General features: G+C 44.7%; 1 protein-coding gene across 2 annotated transcripts in view; it reads right to left on the bottom strand.

The window, feature by feature from the left end:
* The window catches only part of CEP192 (centrosomal protein 192), a 2224848-nt gene that overhangs the window by 1168255 nt on the left and 1038265 nt on the right, over window positions 1–18328 (bottom strand). For both annotated transcript variants that reach the window (XM_078687485.1, XM_078687486.1), the window contains exons 26-27: window positions 3687–3826; window positions 72–164 (exon numbers count right to left, since the gene is read on the bottom strand). In XM_078687485.1, the coding sequence (XP_078543611.1) occupies window positions 72–164; window positions 3687–3826 (233 nt within the window). The remainder of the gene's footprint in view (window positions 1–71; window positions 165–3686; window positions 3827–18328) is intronic.

Genomic DNA, 18328 nt, shown 5'->3' on the forward strand with positions numbered 1-18328 from the left:
CTTTTAACATACTACACTTCATGTCTTGCATGGGACAATTATATGGTGTAAAATTGTATGAAATATCTTACCTTTATGTTTAGTTCAACTGAAATGTTTCCCGCATTTTTTAAGGGCAAAAATTGTTTAGCTGTTGAGCCAATTTGGGCACACAAATAAACGGTCTGAAATAAAAAAAACACCAAAGTCAATTAATTGCAGAACACGGTTTATTTAAGAAATGACACTTGATTCAATTTTTTCCATATATAACTGAAAAAAACAGAGGTTTCAGGGACGATGTAGTTAGGCTCACATTTCACTCGTACAAAACCAGAGAAGTTTGGCCGTTATAGTTAGCTGAGCTGTTACTTGCGCCCCCGCAAGGCACTGCTGATGACGTCACTGATAACATCATCCACTTAATATCTGATACACCTCCTCACACCTAATATAACCTTTAATATACCCACTCTAAAATACAGACTACTATTCTCAAAACCACAGACACACCGATACCAGTTAGTACATACCCACTCATTGATTTATAGGTCTACACACACATCCACTCACCCATACAGTCAGTCATACACGCAGCCACTGATCAATACAGCCATTGATATATGCACCCATACAGGCAGTCCCCAGGGCCAAGGTGGGCTCCTGGAGTGGGGTTGCACAGCCTGGGGAGGTGGTGGTCCCCGGAGGGCTGCAACGGGCCCCTGTATTTGAATGAAGTGTACCCCAGGGAGGTGGTGATCCCCGGGGCAGTGTGCGTGTGTGTGTGGGGGGGGGGGGGTTGCCCCAGGGAGGTGGCGGTCCTCAGGGCTTGAGGGGGCAGCGGGGCCCCGCCCATAATAAATTTGAAACCCCGAAGAGGTGGCAGTCCCCAAGGTTGCGGGGGAAGGGGGCACATGCCCCGCAAATTAGCAAAGCCCCGGGGAGGTGGTAGTCCATAATACTGGATTGCCCCCGGGACCTGGTACACCCAAAGGCATAAAACAAACGAAGCGCGGGAGCCTGTGTTTCGTAATTAAAAATAAATTCTGCCAGATTTGCGGATCCTACTCGAACACCGCTGGGAAAAAAGAATGCTTTTTTGGGCCCTGGGGCTCCTTGTGGGACCCCCTGACCATGCCTAGGGGGTCAGGGTGTTTCTATCCTGCCCCCTTTTCTTCATTATTATAACCTTTTTTCTTGTGACTCAGTTCAACCGAGTCACAAGATGGCTGCCAGCACTCTTTGGTTTAGAGTATTGGCAGCCAATCAGAATTAAGCTCGTGATCTGGAGGGTTTGAGGATCCACCGCAGTCACCAGATATATAAATATGTCCCATAGGAATATTTCAGTAACCACTAAATGAATTTACAAAATTTTTTAAAAAATGAACGCTTTCTGAACCAATTTTTGCAATATTTGGTGTAAATCCATTCAGCAGTTCAGGCTGTAACCTCTGACAAAATTTCCTATGGAAATGAAGATGGAGAAAACAAGTGTTGGGACCGGCCCCCCTTTTTTTCTCAGCCCTTGCTTGGCGTATCACCCCGAAACTTTCAAGACAGGAGCTGACCGGAGTGCCCCATTAGTTTTGAACATTTTGCAAAAGATTTGTCAAACGGAGCCAAAGATCTTGGCAAAATAAAATGCTTTTCCTATGGAAACTAGTGTAGTGTAGTTCCTATATTCCCAATAGGCTCTGCGCATTGGAATAAAATAAACAGCAGTGTAGACGTAGGACTGAGGTCATCTAGGTCTCTACTGACTATATTAGACTTAAGGTTTGCCAGCTAGCTCAGAGGTCACTAGAAACTTTCCCGAATAAACGAGGAGGAGTTTAACCTCCCTGGATAGACAAGAAGGGATTAGCTTCTGACAACCATAAAACATGACAACTTTGCTCCCTCAGAATAAGAGTGCATCTCTAGAGTCGTGTGAAAACATTAGACAGCTATTTCACTCAGTCAATCGTGCGTACTTAGTTTCACCAGATTGCAGAGAATAGAGAGACGGGCGTTTTCAATAAAAGGTGTAATTTATTGAGCAGTCTTCTTTCTCGTGCAAGAGAAATGAATTGCCACAATTGCAATACTCATAGTAAAGTAAAGTGTGTACAGTAAAAGGAGGATTATGAAATAATACTGTAAAAGCATTGATATGGTTTCTTAGCCATATGATACTTTAAAATAGATAAAATATATACATACATATATACATTGACTAACGTACTCAACTGGTGCTTCTAAATACGCCTACCCCGGTGTACCTGACCTAAGCCTAATACGTGGGAAGGAGTAAGTAAGTAGCAGTTTAAGTTAAGTTGGTTTTGCCAAGAAAAGGACTCAAGAATTCTCTTTAAGGGATTAGTCAGCTCCGTACCTGGGTAATAGAAACAGGAGGCCTGGTATCTCTCTCTCAGGACTCGATATCCCAGTAACCCACGAGGGTATCTGGAAACACCGGAGCTGGATTTCTCGGCAGGAGAAAAGACAGCGTCTCTCTCAGTGCGTGAAAAGGGAGGGGCGGCGTCCGTGGGCTCTCACATCAGCTGGGCTCTCGGGCAAGTAGATAGCCGCTCAGCTCCAAAACCACTGTGTGTTTGCTTAAGGCAACGTTGGTATATTTATACCTGAAAGGTGCCGGGTTTGACGTAAGGTTGGACATAGGACGTCAATAAAGATGTCACTAAGAACTAGCCGTTCTTACAATGCTCACAGGAGTTCTAGGACGAAATCAAAACAAAAGCAATGGGGATTTCCCAGGTTGCTGGAGGTTTGGTTTGTTTAGAGAACTCGTTGTGCTTTCTAGGAGTCCGGGGAAGTAGCCTTGCTTAATGTGGACTGCATGGGCTACGACTAAATATGGATATGATTCCTATGCCTTTATAAGGATATTATGTATTATAACCGTATAAGGGCATAAAGTAGTAATATTGAATTAGGGTCCTAGATAGAAACACAATACTAGGTCCTAACTATGACTACTGCGACCGCCAGTAGATATATATATATATATATATATATATATATATATATATATACATATACATATATATATATACATACATACATACACACACATATACACGCATACAGATACACACAAACATGCATACACACACACACATGCATACACACACACACATGCATACACACACATGCATACACACACATGCATACACACACATGCATACACGCACATGCATACACACACATGCATACACGCACATGCATACACACACATGCATACACACACATGCATACACACACATGCATACACACACATGCATACACACACATGCATACACACACGCATACACACGCATACACACACACGCATACACACACACGCATACACACACATGCATACACACACATGCATACACACACATGCATACACACACATGCATACACACACATGCATATACACACACGCGCATATACACACACATGCATATACACACGCGCATATACACACGCGCATATACACACAAGCGCATATACACACAAGCGCATATACACACAAGCGCATATACACACAAGCGCATATACACAAGCGCATATACACACAAGCGTATATACACACACAAGCGCATATACACACACAAGCGCATATACACACACAAGCGCATATACACACACACACACACACACACACCCACAGATACACACACAGAAATACACACACAGAAATACATATATACACACACCTGTAAATCTTGTGGGGCATGTATCCGTGGAGTTCCTGCTTGTGCTCTTAATGGAATACTTTTCATAACACAGGAAGGACCTGTACTCTCCAGTTCAACATCAACTCGAGCCAAAAACTCTTCAGCTTTGCCAAGTGGTTCTAAAAAACACAAGAGCTGTTTACTGCAGTAGATATTAAAATGAGCAATACAGTGAACAAAATAAGAGTTATTATTTTCCCATCTTGCTGTACTCTGGTGGAGTCTAAATACTCAGTCATAAGGTTCTCTTTAATAGTGCAGGCTATTAAGCGATCTATTAAAATGTTGGTCCAGTTGAATGTTCACAGACTAGTATCATTTGCAAATTACCTTTAACCCAAAAATAAAAGATTACCAAAAATGTTATTCATAAAATGATCATGGTAAGGAGCATCTGGAAGAGCCTGCAAAAATAGCTGAAGTACAAGTTACTTACCTGAGGTAACACTCTTTTTGGTGGACGCTGCATCTACCCATAGATTCCTCATCTTTAACCCTTTCGCTACTACGCCTTTTGTCCATAGAATGCTAAGCCCATTTTTGGCTATTTGGGTAGTTTGCGCTTAGGCCTTCATAACTTGTTTTCCACATAAGGTAGCCAAGATTGTCCTCCCCCCACCCCATCAACCATGGGGTGAAAATGGGGCCTCACATGTGTGGGCAGGCCTGGTGCCTTAGACAGAAAAGAGACCAAAACACAAAATGGACATCAAATATCTTCCACTGAAAACCGACCCTTTTTTTGCAATGTGCCTTGCTGTGGGTTTTGAACCCTAACTTAGCCGAAGTAGGTAAACCTAGAAAACCTGTAAAAAAAATTAATTAGACACCTATGGGCATCCAAGAGGTGTGGGGCGGAATTGTGAGGCTCTCACTAGGTTTCACTACCAAGTAGACTTTGCAAACATCAACTTTTGACTAAACAAACACATTTTACTCACATTCCTGTGAGGAAAACTACTGGAATCTGCAGGTATCCCTGAGATTTCCAGAAATGTACATCACAGAAATGCAAGAGAAATGTGTGATTTTGGCGATGGCAGATGAAGGAATACTGGGACAGGGTTAAGGCCACTTACCACAGGAAGTGGTCATATGGGGACGTAGTGACTGCAAGGGTAAGGATCCCATTGGCTATCACTCTACACTCACCTAACACCCCTATATTGAGTATTGAGGTGGCCCCTCACACCAGAACCTAAGACTGACCTGACTAAAGAAGATGAGGACACTGAATAGCTGATCAACATGAGATCTGAAGATTGCTGTGGATTTGGCAACAAACTCTGCCTACCCGCTCCATATTCGACAATTGCAAAGACTTTGCTCCACAGAGGCACACAAAGGCAGTGGCCCAGCTGTCCTGTATTGTCCCCCTAATCTGGTCCAGACGAGAACCATGACCGCCTACGACACACAAGGACCAGTTGACCAAAACCCTCTGCACCTGAGCCTCCTGGCCCGGGTCAACGAACACCAATTGCTCCCCCTTGCCCCAAGTTCACCTCACGAACTGAGCCTCCCGTTGGGAGCTCCCGCACTTGTCCCTAAGTCCCCATTTAGAGCCCATTTTTCAGGAGCCCCCCTTCTCGCTTTGTAAATGTTGTAACGCACAAGGTTACCAACCCATCCAGCTCCTCCGCACTTGAACACACCAGGGAAGGTAAAACCGAACTGCTGGTGGAATTTGGAACCTTGGCCCCTTATCACCTCAAGACCTGAATGAGACCTTAGGAATCCTATTGCAAATAACTGTATGCAGTAAATGTTCTTCTCTCCATAGGAAAGCACTGCGGTGGGCAAAGAGCAAATCAAATCTGAGCATAAATGATGTTCTTGAACTTGTCCTTTCGTAGGAAGGCATTCAATGAGTTAAGATACAGGACCCCGTCCTTTTTCAGCGTGAGCAAGTAGCATGAATAGCATCCTTCGCCTCTCTCAAGAGTTAGGTACCAGTTCAATGACACCTTTGGTAAGTAAAAGATTTCCTTCTGCACAGGATTGCTGTATTCATCAGAAATATGTTCTGGTGTATGAGGAAGATAAGCTGGAAAAGAAATAAAGGACAGTGTGCCAGGGTGAAGGATCAGTAAGACCCATTTGTCTGACGTAATGGATTCTCAATCTGAAAGGAAATGTTAGTAGCAATGCAATTGGTGGAATTCAGGCCTGCACGGATTACATGCTAAACTGCATCCTGTCCATCATGTATTGACAGAACCAGAGAAGCCCTGAGGTGCTCCAGGACTACAGCCAAGATTTTGCTAGCCATGTATCAGGAGCACGCATGTACCTGCCCAGCAAACAAACCACATATATGGACCTAAGGGAGAAGCTTGTTAAAGAAAACCTTAAGTTATCAAATGAGTCAATCCTTCTGCATTCCCTACCTGGAGAATTGGTAAGGAATTAATTAGGATTGACTAGGCAATGAAGTTCTCAGGGGAAGGATGTTTGCTCAGGAAGTCTGGAGCACTGGGCACAGGTCTAAGATACCAGGTTATTGGCTGACCAGCAAGCAAGAACAAGGCTTGGACCATGTAGGCATCAAAGCATCAGTGAGGGTATCATTAAGCGGTAACAAGGACCTAAATGACATTGGCGCAGAGTAGACAATTTCGGTTAGAAAGTTTGTTTTTGTCCCAATAAGGGCAACTGCAGATCTAGCACTACAGCTGCCCTCTGGACAATCACAGCAAATGAAGGACTTTCTTCCACAGGTGGCCCATGTGGCAAGTCAAGCTCTGTTTCAGGGGAGATGTCGAACTTAATGGCATTTTGTAAATCAAAGCAAAGGGTATCATCTATATAGTGATGAGGGAGTAACTCATCCCTCCTCATCCTCCATATAATCATCATGTTTATGAATGAATGAATGAATGCATACTTTATTTGTGCGGTTAATCAAAACCATTACAAAATGTATCATATTTTAAAATGAACGGAAGAAAAACACTTTTAGAAATATAAAACAGATATTTGTTTGAAAAATTATTAACCGATTAACCGCGGCGCGTATTCCGCTGTGCGGCGGTTTGAAAGAGTGGGCGGGGCGAGTCGGCCAACGGACGTGCGCAGGCCTAGCAAGGTAGTGCCCGCGACGGCCGTTGGCCGAAGGAAGCAGCGTACAGGTTAAAATCTCCATTTGTTTTTGTTTATAAAATAAGACAGTAATTTGAAATAGACCTTTATGGGCAGAGCAAGTCAAAAGTTTAGTATTGTCCAAGCATCCACAACCCAGGCTCAGTTTTCTAAAGAACTCCAGAGGGTGCTCCTAACTCGGCATGTGGAGAGTTGCCCCTCAATATTGCGCGGATGTGGTAGACAATTTCCCAAAGCACGCCATGTGCTTTACAATATCCAAAGTATAGAGTTGTTGGACTGCCTCTTTTGCTGTACGCCTGCCCAATTGAAGGAGGATCGGTCTAAGATAAATTCTACGAGCCGGGTGTAGGGCTGGACAGCAAAATAGAATATGGGCCAAGGATTCTCGTTTGTAATTGCAGAAGCGGCACTCCCTAATGCTCGGCCTTGTGTTCGCAGTTGGATATAGTTTTTTAGAGGAAGGGAATGTAATCTGGGAGCTAAAATCCTGTGTAGGGCTTACCTCCCCACGGCCTGCCTAAGGTGAGGTTTCTGACTGGACCGTGTATGTGGGAGACTTTGGGTCTCATGAAAGCCTCTTGCTGCCAGGGATTCCATGTCCAAATTGCGAGAGCGTGGCCGCAATTGATTTGTTCTTGTTGCGTTGATAGTATCATAGTTGGGTTGACTGGGGTCCCAATTCTCTGTGGCAAGCTGCAGAAGATCTTTAGCTAAAGCAAGACGGGCAGACCATGGGTTGCTGGTTTGTAGGCAAATCGATTTTAAAATAGCCTTCCTAGAGTTTGTGGGGGCCGCAGTTGTTAAGAAGTATTTCGAGAGAGTCGCCAGCTCTTCTAGTTTTTGTTGTTTGAGGTCAAATTCCAAATTCATTAAGGTGTTCCTGGTGCAGGCTGGTAGACGAAATATCTTTTTGTAGGCCGTGCAATGTATTGTTTACAGGTCTTGCACAAATTTCCCTGGGAATGCCTGTTACACGTGATTGAGGGACGGAAAATGTTTGGCCCTCAGGACTCTTTGTATGGCCGTTGTTGTTGGGCTATCCAGAGTCACGTATAATTTCCAAAGTGCATAGGTGGCCATTTTCCCCTTCTGCTACAGTTTGTGGAGGTGCAACCGTGGGCAGCCCGATTCGCTGATCCAAACCCCCAGGTAATTGTAAGATTGGACACCTCCACTTTGCCACTTTATTTCAGACAGTGGCCAAAAATTACTATTTTGGACTTGTTTGAATTAGCAACCAGCTTGTTCCGAGCGTTGTATACCGAAAGGGCCGTAAATGCTTTTTGAAGACCTATTTTAGTATGGTCGAGGAGAACCAGGTCATTGGCATATAGCAACAGCTGTATCTTTGTAAGGTCGATCCTGGGTGTGGCTAAAGAGGCTCCATACAGCGCCCGACCCATATACGCAGTATACAGTATAAAGAGCATCGGGCCAGGACACATACCTGCTTTAGCCTCGGTCCAAAGTCACTTTCTCTGTAGCGGACTGACTGGTGAGTTTGACCCTTTCCCAAGTACACAAGTATAGTGATTTAATGGCTTGTAATAAGGGTGGACTGATGTTCCAGCATGCCAGTTTCTGCCAAAGGATGGCTCGGGCTACACCATCAAAGGCTGTGGAGTAGTCGAAGCAGGCAAAAAGCGGTGGGATGCATTGGGACACTGCTTGATGGGCTAGATAAGACAGGGCAACAATGTTCTCCACGGTTGAGCCCCCTGGTCTAAACCCGGTCTGATGTCTGATAAAAAGGCAGGAGACCTTCCGTCTTGACCCAGTCCACTAATTCCGCCAAAAGTAAGCTTGCATAGGCCTTGCCATCAATGTCCAGCAGGGCGATCATTCGGTAGTTCCCAGTATCAGTGTTTGGCCCTTTTTTATATATTGGTTGCAGCAGTGAACCTCTCCAAGAGTCTGGGATGTCCTCCAGTAGCCTACATTCCATGTATAATTGCACCAGCGTGTCTGACCAGAAGTCTGTATCGTCCCTAAAAAGGGAGCCTGGTAGACCATTGGGGTCGGGGGCTCCGTTCTGTCGTATCTTTTTTAGAATTAAACAGACCTCCCCTTTGCTTGGGAAAGTTGAAGCAGCTGGAGGAACAGCAGGCCCTACTAGATTGTTTCCATGTACCTCCTCAGATGTTAAGGCACTGTTCTGCGGAGTGCCGTTCGGGAACACGGGCTACCCATGTAGCTGCATCGAGAGGATTCTCTCTGTTGTTGTTCCCGTGAAAAAGTTGGTTTAGATATTGCCCGAATTCTTGTGATTTACTGGACGCCAATAGGTCAAATATTTTCAGCCATTTTGCCTCTGAGAGTTCACGTTTTACATTCCAAACCTGTTGTGAATGATTTTAGAGGCTAATTTGAGTTCCTTTTTAGCAGTCTCTGACCTAGTTTTTTGATAGGCTCTTCATTTGGCTTTTAAGTGTTTAGCGCATTGCTTTATCACTGGAACTTGACCCAGTATGTATGTTGGATTTTGGGTATGCTGTATGTAGTGTTCCCCCGCAACAGTGTGGCCAATGCATATGCAAGTTTGTCCCATTCCCCTAAACGACCATAATTATTAGGGCCGGTCTGCCATCCGACCCATGATTCTTTCCATGAAGCAAATTCATTGATTGCATTTGCCCCCATCCATCCATCCAATCCTTCTGAGGAGCCTGTGGTGTTCTTCACCCTAGAATGCTCTGATGCAAGGGGGGGTGTAGCGTATGTACGCTGTGATGGTTAAGTTCAGAATTAAGGCGGTGTGATCACTTTCGCTCTGTGGAAGCAATTTTGAAGTTTTGCATGTATTTATGTAGCCTCTCACCTAGTAGGATGTAGTCTATGGTGGACTGGTTGTTGTAAGTGGGGGTGTGAGATACCCATGGCTTAAACTTTGTAGATAGGGAGTGCGTGGTGGCCAGGTTGCATGTCCACATGAAGGCATTAAATCTCCCAGCGCTCCCAACGGAATGACTTTACGGTACATCCTCTCCTAGTTTATGCATGTTGAGATCCCCGAGGATGATAGGTTCCCTAGAAGCAAACTGTGTGAGCAAAGACTCAATCTGAGCAATTAGTTGAGTAAGCTTGTCCTTGGGGGCGGAATATACGTTGATTAAGAGAAGGGATAGAGAATCTCACACGTATTAAGACCTTTCAAGGTCCCGGCCAGGAACATGTCAGAGTCGTTCTTTATCTTGGTGAAGTGGACTTTCAAGGCATGTTTGATGTATATGGAGATGCCACTCACAGGTCTCCCGAATATAGTGCCTTTGTTTGCAGGTTTAAAGTATTCCGCATAGCCTCCTAGTGGAACAGAGGTGGTTGTCCACATTTCTTGAGCGCAGATTAGATCAGCCCCTGCAAGGAGCGTGATCGCCGAAGTACTTTGCAGAACCTTTGTCATCCCTGCAACATTCCAGGTCATAATGTGTAGTGATTGGCAGAAGGAAGCCTGGGCTGAGCAAGGCTGTTACTTGGGGCGAGCTAGGCCTTTGTCGATCTGGGTCCCTCACTTGATGAGGCCCTGAGATTTGTTGGCTAAGTTGGCCGCAACCCACCCCCAATAGGCTGAATTTGGGGAGGGTGGGGGGGCATAAGGGGGAGGGGGTTTTCGATGTAGAAATGACCCGTCTCACCCCCACCCCCCCGGCCCATCAACAGTGCACTGAATGTTCAAGTTGGCTTGTGAAAGGGAGCCCTCCCCACCTCGAATCCCCTTCAGTATGCTGACCGTGGGGGGGTTCTTTGTTGGTGCCTGGCAGATAAATAGATACTTTTCCTGTTCCAACCCCTGCACTTCGATCCCCCATTCGGCAAATTGTTCTTTTTCCGTAAGGACTCTGTCGGCAATGTCTGCGTCGGCCCAGGTTACAATGGTTTGTTCTTTCCCTGTGTGTGAAGGCAGGGGGGGCGTATTGGACCCTGACAATGTCCCCGGTTGAGATTTGGGTGAGTGTCTGTGTATGTTGAAGAAGGGTCAAAATGTTTGCTCTATTGAGAGAATCAGGATTGCCCTTTGAAGTATAGCTTGGAATCATACTCTTCTTTGGCGAATGGGCCTCTCCCAAAGTTTCCGTGGGGGGCCTTGTTGACCCAGCGTTGAAAAGGGGCCTTTACGCAGTGAGATTTGTGCCCATGTAGGTGGATCCAGGCTGGCGGGCTTGCAGGGGGCCTGGGGGTAAAATTCAGTTCCTTGCTTTGATTTTGGAGACACAGTTCTGGTGGAGGCGGCATTAGGCTGATGGAGTTGAGCTACTGGTTGACCTTGAAGATTACCCGGGCAGGTTGTTAAAATTTATACGTGCCTGGTGTTATTCTGGGTATGAGTGGAGGAGATTGGAATCAGGCTATTAGGCTGATGGAAATGTCCCATTGGATGGCCTTGTACATTACCCGGGCAAGTTGTTAGATAACCTCCATGACTGATGTGATTCTGGGTGCTGGTGTGGGAGGTTGGCATCCAGCCGTTAGGCTGGTGGAAATGTACCATTAGTTGGCCTTGTACATTGCCAGGGCACGTTGTTATAAGTGATCCATCCCTAATATAATTCTGGCTGACATTCAGGGTTCTGGTAGGGGAGATTGAAATCCTGGTAGGGGGGGCAGATGGTTCTAGTGTTCCCGTTCAAGAGTCTTCCTGCTGGTTCAGCGCTTTGTGCACCGGACATCCCATCGTTGATGTCATTTAAGTTGGAGGGGGCTGGCTGTCTGAGTTGGTCAAATGTTGGCGCAAGCCCTATTATATCAGGCCCCCCCAACATGTGGCTCCTCGAATTCTTAGGACCATCCCCTGCGGCTGCAATCTTGACTAGAGGCTGGTTAATTGATTGCGTGACCGATGAATGCGGGTGAGGGTTTGCTGTTAGACTTCTTGCAAAATATTGGAAAAAGAGCCTGAGTGTGTCCCGCGGCTCAGATGTCCGATTGACTGCTGGATTTGATTGTTCTGTGGCCATAATTTTGCACTGGAGATTTCTTAGTGCTAGACTCCTGACTTGCTTCTTTTGTTTTTTGAGGAGTTTCTGCTCTCTCCGTGTTATTGGCAGGCAACCTGGGCGCCTTCCGTCCGACTAGTGGACCCTAAATTGATGGAAGTAGTTTCCCCTGTAGTGTTGCTCTCCACCGTCGAGCCCTCTAAAAATCCCAGAGAGGAGGGCTGAGTGGCAAATGTTGGACGCTGATGTGATTGTATGGGCTCCAGATTTTTGTCCCCTGCGACTGGCGTGTGGGTGCTGGTATACTACTCTATGTTTGCTGCGACTGGGCGTGTACTAATACTGAGCCTTAGTTCCTCCACCAACAAGTAGAGTACCGTCGGGAGCGAAACCAGTTTGTCAATTAGGACTGGACATCGGCAATCGGGGGGGGAGAAGAGAGCTGTCCCTGTTTGCGGCCAACTTGTCTATTTTTATGTCCATCACTGCCATGATGGATTAGTAACTTACCTGTAATCCTAGTTCTCTTCCAGGGGTATCCTCATCAAAGTCATGAGCACTAGAATATTCCCGCCCATGAGCGGGACCCCGGAAACACAAATATATATATATATATTATATATATATATTAGATTGTTCGGTTCAGCTCATAAATAAACCTGTGCCTATAACAAAGCTGTGTTGGATCTGCGTGATTTTCCTGGGTCGCTACGGTTGGAGCCTGGGAGGTTGCACTTGTTTGGATATATATAGATATATATATATAGATATATATATATATATATATATATATATATATATATATGCCACGAACTCCGCCAAGTCCCGGAGAATCACCCTCAGAACAACAACGAAACCGGACCCACACGGATAATTTGCAAAAATTAAAGTTTATTCCATCCTTTGTGCAGAGAACACGCCGCCATGACGCGTTTCGGGACCTCCGCCCCTTGATCACATGACATGGTCTGATTGTACACCCATAATTTTTAAAGTGCTAATACACAGTCAGCTGACGCCATAGCCTGTGGAAATAAAAAACAGACTTCAGCCTGGTTCAGTAGCACTTATACAACAAGATTTGTCCATTTCTAAACATCGTTGTATGGTCCAAAAGTACTACACATTCAACTATGGATTTAAAAATAGAAAACTTAACACTTTAAAAGGGATAGTAGTTCCTTCTTTGCGTTTGTTCAATTCATTGTTCCCACTCATACAATAAGGTCATTTCCATATAAATAAATTGATTAAGATACATCATCAATTAAGGGACTAAACAATTCATATATAGCAGGTTAAAATCGTATAAAAGAATATACATATATACAATTTCTACATATTGTGCAAATTTGCTGTATTATGTGCAAACCACGCAAATGGAAAGACCTCATTAATCTAGTAGGGAACACATAGTATGGACCATTTTTTCAAAATTGTGCCCAAGTGGGCATTTTGTGCTACATATAACCACTGCCTCCACACTGCTATATCATGGGTTCAACAGCTGGTGCACTAGACTTTATCACAATCATAATTATGATAAACAAAACCCTATTACCCAGTGGAACAATATTTTATTGTTGTTCCCACCACCATAAAACAGAGTTAAAACTCGGAGGACGACTATCTACATGTCCGACTCATTTGCATCTTAGTTCTCTTTGCAGCAACTCATAGTCTAGAGGCCCAGACGGTTTGTATAATTAGATCCTTAATAAAGACAAGAATGTAAGTCCTCTGTTTGATTCAAACCGTTCAGGGTTTTGGAATTCAACTCCAGTATATAACGAGTTTCTAGAACTCGCAGCTGGGCCTCTCTATCCCCGCCTCTACGCAGTGGCGGGACCATATCAATGGCATAGTACTGCAAACATCCTGTGTCTCCCCCATGATAAGTGTTAACATGCCTGGCAACAGGGTATATATATATATTCACTGAAAAAACCATAGGTTTCACACCAGTTATAGTTAGGAATTAGCATTTAAAAAACCTATTAAATTCACTGAAAAAACCATAGGTTTCACACCAGTTATAGTTAGCTGGAAATTTTACTCGCATAAAACCATTGAAATTCCCACGTTATAGTTAGTTGGACTCCCTATAACTTGCGCGTGCAATGCACTGCTGATGACGTCACATATTACATCACTCATGACAACAACAACATCGTGACGTATCGCGTAGCCGCGTGATGCGTCATATGACGAACTGCGTAAGCGCACCCGGAAGCACCCATGCGCATACGATCGCGCAACGTAAGCGCCCACGGGCACGTACCGGGGCGCGTAGCGTAAGCGCGTCGGGTCATGTGACCTGAAAATAACACTTTTGATTGGTTCAGAACACTTTTGGTTTCCAAATGATGAAAGACCCCACCTTTTTTCCTCATTCTCACTTTGTTGTTTGAGTGAAGAAGACCTGCATTCATTCTGTGAGAAATGCCTTCACTAGTAGCAGCTGCAGGTGCATCTGCACCACCACCACCTCCACAAGGACCACCACAAGACCATATTGGTGGTCAAGAAGAAGAGGAGGACGTAGAGGAGGAGGTGCAGAGGGACTTTCTGCCTGAGGACAATTCCCCATACAGACCCAAGGAACATTTTATTTGGAACTTTTTCAAGATGCCAAGGGGTGCAAAAAAAGTGAATGCAGCTAAGGTGACTTGCCTCATCTGTGGCGTAGAACTGTCAAGAGGGAACCCAAAGAAGAAGTACTCTTTTGGGAATCACACTATGATTCGACATATGCAGAGGAAGCACCCGAACAATTATTCGGCAGCAGAGGTCAGGGAACTGACCAAGAACCCTCCCCATCCTTTTTCTTCAAGCGCCTCCAATCAACCCACTCCATCGGGTGCAGAGGCTAGGGAGATGGTCCCTAATGTACAAACCAGGTTTGCAAATTTTAAATTTGTTTGCAAATATTGCAACAAAACAATTTCATATGGTGAGCAAAGCATCACTTTACTCAATCGAGCTGCAGACAACCATCACTGCAGCAAGCAACTTTAATTTTTTTCTATTTTTTTTTTTTGCTCCAGTTGAGCTGTTTGCAATTCCCTGTGGTTTGTTTGACCCCAGAAAAACTAAAAAAAAATATAAAATTGTTCAGAAAAGCCAAAAAAAGAAAAAAATGTTCAAAAAAACAATAAAAAAAATATAAAACAACAAAAAGAATAAAAAAACAGTTCTTTTCAGAACTACCTCCAATTTATATAAAAATGCTACATTTTAAAAAAAACTCTGTCTTTCCTTTTTTCTCCAGGGTACGTGTACCGGGGCGCGCACCCCCTCAAAAAAATAAATAAATAAATAATGTGTGTGTGTGTGGGGGGGGGAGGGGTGGGGCGTGTGTGTGTGTGTGTGTGTGTGTGTGTGTGTGAGGAGTGTGTGCGTGCGTGTGTGGGTGTGTGTGTGTGGTGTGTGTGTGTGAGGTGTGTGTGTGTGTGTGTGTGGTGTGTGTGGGGTGTGTGTCAGAGGTGTGTGTGTGTGGGTGGAGGTGTGTGTGTGGGGTGTGTGGTGTGTCTGTGAGGTGTGTGTGTGTGTGGGGGGAGTGAGGTGTGCGTGGGTGGGGGTGTGTGGGGTGTGTGGGTGTAGGTGGGGGTGTGGGTGTGTAAGGTGTGTGTGTGGGGCGCTCCCCCCGCGAAAAATAAAAATAGTTTTTTCGCCTATATAGGCCTCCTAAGCCCCCCTCAGAAAACCTAGGGGGTCAGGGGGTGTCTACCGTGCCCCCTTTTACCCATTCCCAACGTTGTTTGTCCTCCATCTTGTGTCTCAAATCTACCGAAACACAAGATGGAGGACTCCCGTAGCGCTGCCGGTGCGCGTACCGGGCCGAACACCGCTAAGCGCGCCTAAAAAAATTAGGAAGTTAATTTACATAAAAACCACTGACGATATAATGTTGGAAGTGTTATTAAATTTTGAAAAATCAGAGCAATACATTTTTATTTAATAATTAAAAATTGTTCTAGACATTATTCTTTTTTATATGTAATTCATGAAATAGTACCAAAATGAATATAATATAAACTGAGACTTATAGTATACTGTGCAACTTTTTTGTGTTACATAGTAATTTTGCTCATAGTTACTTCCTTTCTCCCACTATATTATCTTTAATGAGTATTTGACATCTCTTTTTCATCTCCTGCCCCCATGTTGTTTCTGCTTTCCTGACAGACTACGGTATAGATTCTATATACCACAATAAATTATCTACAGAGGAGACGGTGTACATTGAATTTAAGACTCTGTATTGGTACCTACATGCTGGTACTTAAATAACCCACACAACATAACTCTATTCAAAGCTACCCTACCTCGAAGCACTTTAAATTATTATTTTACTGTTTCACTGGGTTTTCCCCTTGGTACGCTCCCTGGTGCGCGTACCGGGCGCCCCCCCGCGAAAATCTGAAGTTTTTTTTTTTTTTGACCCGCGGGGCCCTTTTATGGCCCCCACATCAAACCTAGGGGGTGTCTACCCTGCCCCCTTATGGTCATTTCCCCCTTTGTTTTTGCCACTCTTGTGTCTCGATCCTACCGAGACAAGATGGTGGCCGCTCCGGACTGTTTGGAATGTTGACAGACACCCAAGAGCCAATCAGCTTTCCGCGCGCGAACTCGCGTTACGCGCCCGGTGCGCTCCCCGGTGCGCGCTTATAGATATATATATTTTTTTTACCTAAATTACTCAAAATCCTCTGGCGCACATATCTTGAGACATAGCAAAGGCACATCGGGCTACCAGTCCCTACAATTTTGCCAAGTTTCGTGGGAATCCATTCAGCTGTTCGGGCTAAAAGTGAGTCCAACCGCCCTATGGAAATTAACATGGAGAAAACACGTTTTTGGACCCCCCTTTTATCTCGGCCCCCGCTTGACGAATCCCCCCCAAACTTTCAGGAAAGGAGCGGAGCGAGGCAAATTTGAGGAAAATTACAGGCAGTTCCCTCAATCTGCGCCAAAGTTATTCCCAATAGAATGTTGCGGATTTCCTATGGAAAACAATCCTAACTATAACTACCTACTGGCGACCGCCAGTAGGTAATATATATATATATATATATGAACAAATACTTCTTAAAAAGAAGACAGAAGGCCAGCGGGGATTTTTGAAGGAAAAGCTCGCTTTATTTCAAAATGACATCAGCAGCGGCGAATGCATTTCGGTCTAACAGACCTTCCTCAGCGTCCAATGCTATGTCCCTTTCAAATGCTGCTCACACTGCGCAAAATACTCAACTGCACTACTTGCTCCTCCCTCTGATGCTGTAGGCGCACCTGCGCAGCTCCCAGTTGGTGAAAGGAACTACGATTCCCAGCATGCACTTTCCCGGCAACAGTCTGGTAAGTGGCGTGAGGGGGAACTTGCTCGACTGTGGGTCCGTGCAGTCACAGGTGAGTGGAAAGGACAGTTGACATCACCCCAAAGTCCGCAGTCATTCCTCTTTGTCCCCGCAATACTGCCACAGCCATTTCCTTGATGCGAGAAATACGAGAGAGCTGCCAAATGCGAGGCGTGTTGCTCATGGAAGTGTAATACCTCCTTCCTCGCGCTACAGCATCAGGTTCCTGGCGGACACCGGCTCTTGTTGATCCCTCAACTGCATACTACGCTGGAACAGCGAAAAGCCAGTAAAGAGACGGGTCGCTTGTTGTGTCAGGGCCTTTCTGAAATTGCGCCTCCGGCTGGCGCATAGTCTATGAACAGATACTTCTTAAAAAGAAGACAGAAGGCCAGCGGGGATTTTTGAAGGAACAGCTCGCTTTATTTCAAAATGACATCAGCAGCGGCGAATGCATTTCGGTCTAACAGACCTTCCTCAGCGTCCAATGCTATGTCCCTTTCAGATGCTGCTCACACTGCGCAAAATACTCGACTGCACTACTTGCTCCTCCCTCTGATGCTGTATATATATATATATATATATATATATATATATATATATATATATTTTTCCGCACTTGTACTCCTGCATAGACGCCACGCCATCAATCCTCGGCTGACAATCAACAAGAACACGGAAGACCCAGAGTGCTGGTGAGTTTTTTATTAACAGCACACCATGGCAGGATAACGTTTCGCCCTACACAGAGGGCTTGGTCACATGGTGCACCGAAAGAGTTGCGTGAATTTAAAGTGCTAGTGCAGTAACAACAACCTCATTGATTGGTTGCTCCTGAAACCATTGGAATATGCAACACAGCTGTTAAATTAATCATTTAAAGGTACATTGGCGGGCAACCAAGGCTATCTTAAGTCAGGTCTTTAAAAGTATATCTGTTTGAATACAGTACTAAAAATCCGGATACATATGTAAGATGTAGGATTTTAGATTTCTAAAAAAGAGGGTTAACTGGGAATTCCCACAGTGCATGTCCATTCATTACATTGCGAGTTGCTGTACAAATTTTCATGTATATTACAATTCAATCAAAATTACAACCGCACCTGAAAAACATGATCTGGCTATATTGAATTCTCTGCATTAATGCACTAGCCCCTAGTTGGCACTATGACGGCCCTCTAACTTAATTGTAAAATATATACACAAATTTCATCTATATACATCT

Source organism: Lissotriton helveticus, chromosome 4_1, assembly GCF_964261635.1.
Source record: "Lissotriton helveticus chromosome 4_1, aLisHel1.1, whole genome shotgun sequence".
Lineage (NCBI taxonomy): Eukaryota > Metazoa > Chordata > Amphibia > Caudata > Salamandridae > Lissotriton > Lissotriton helveticus.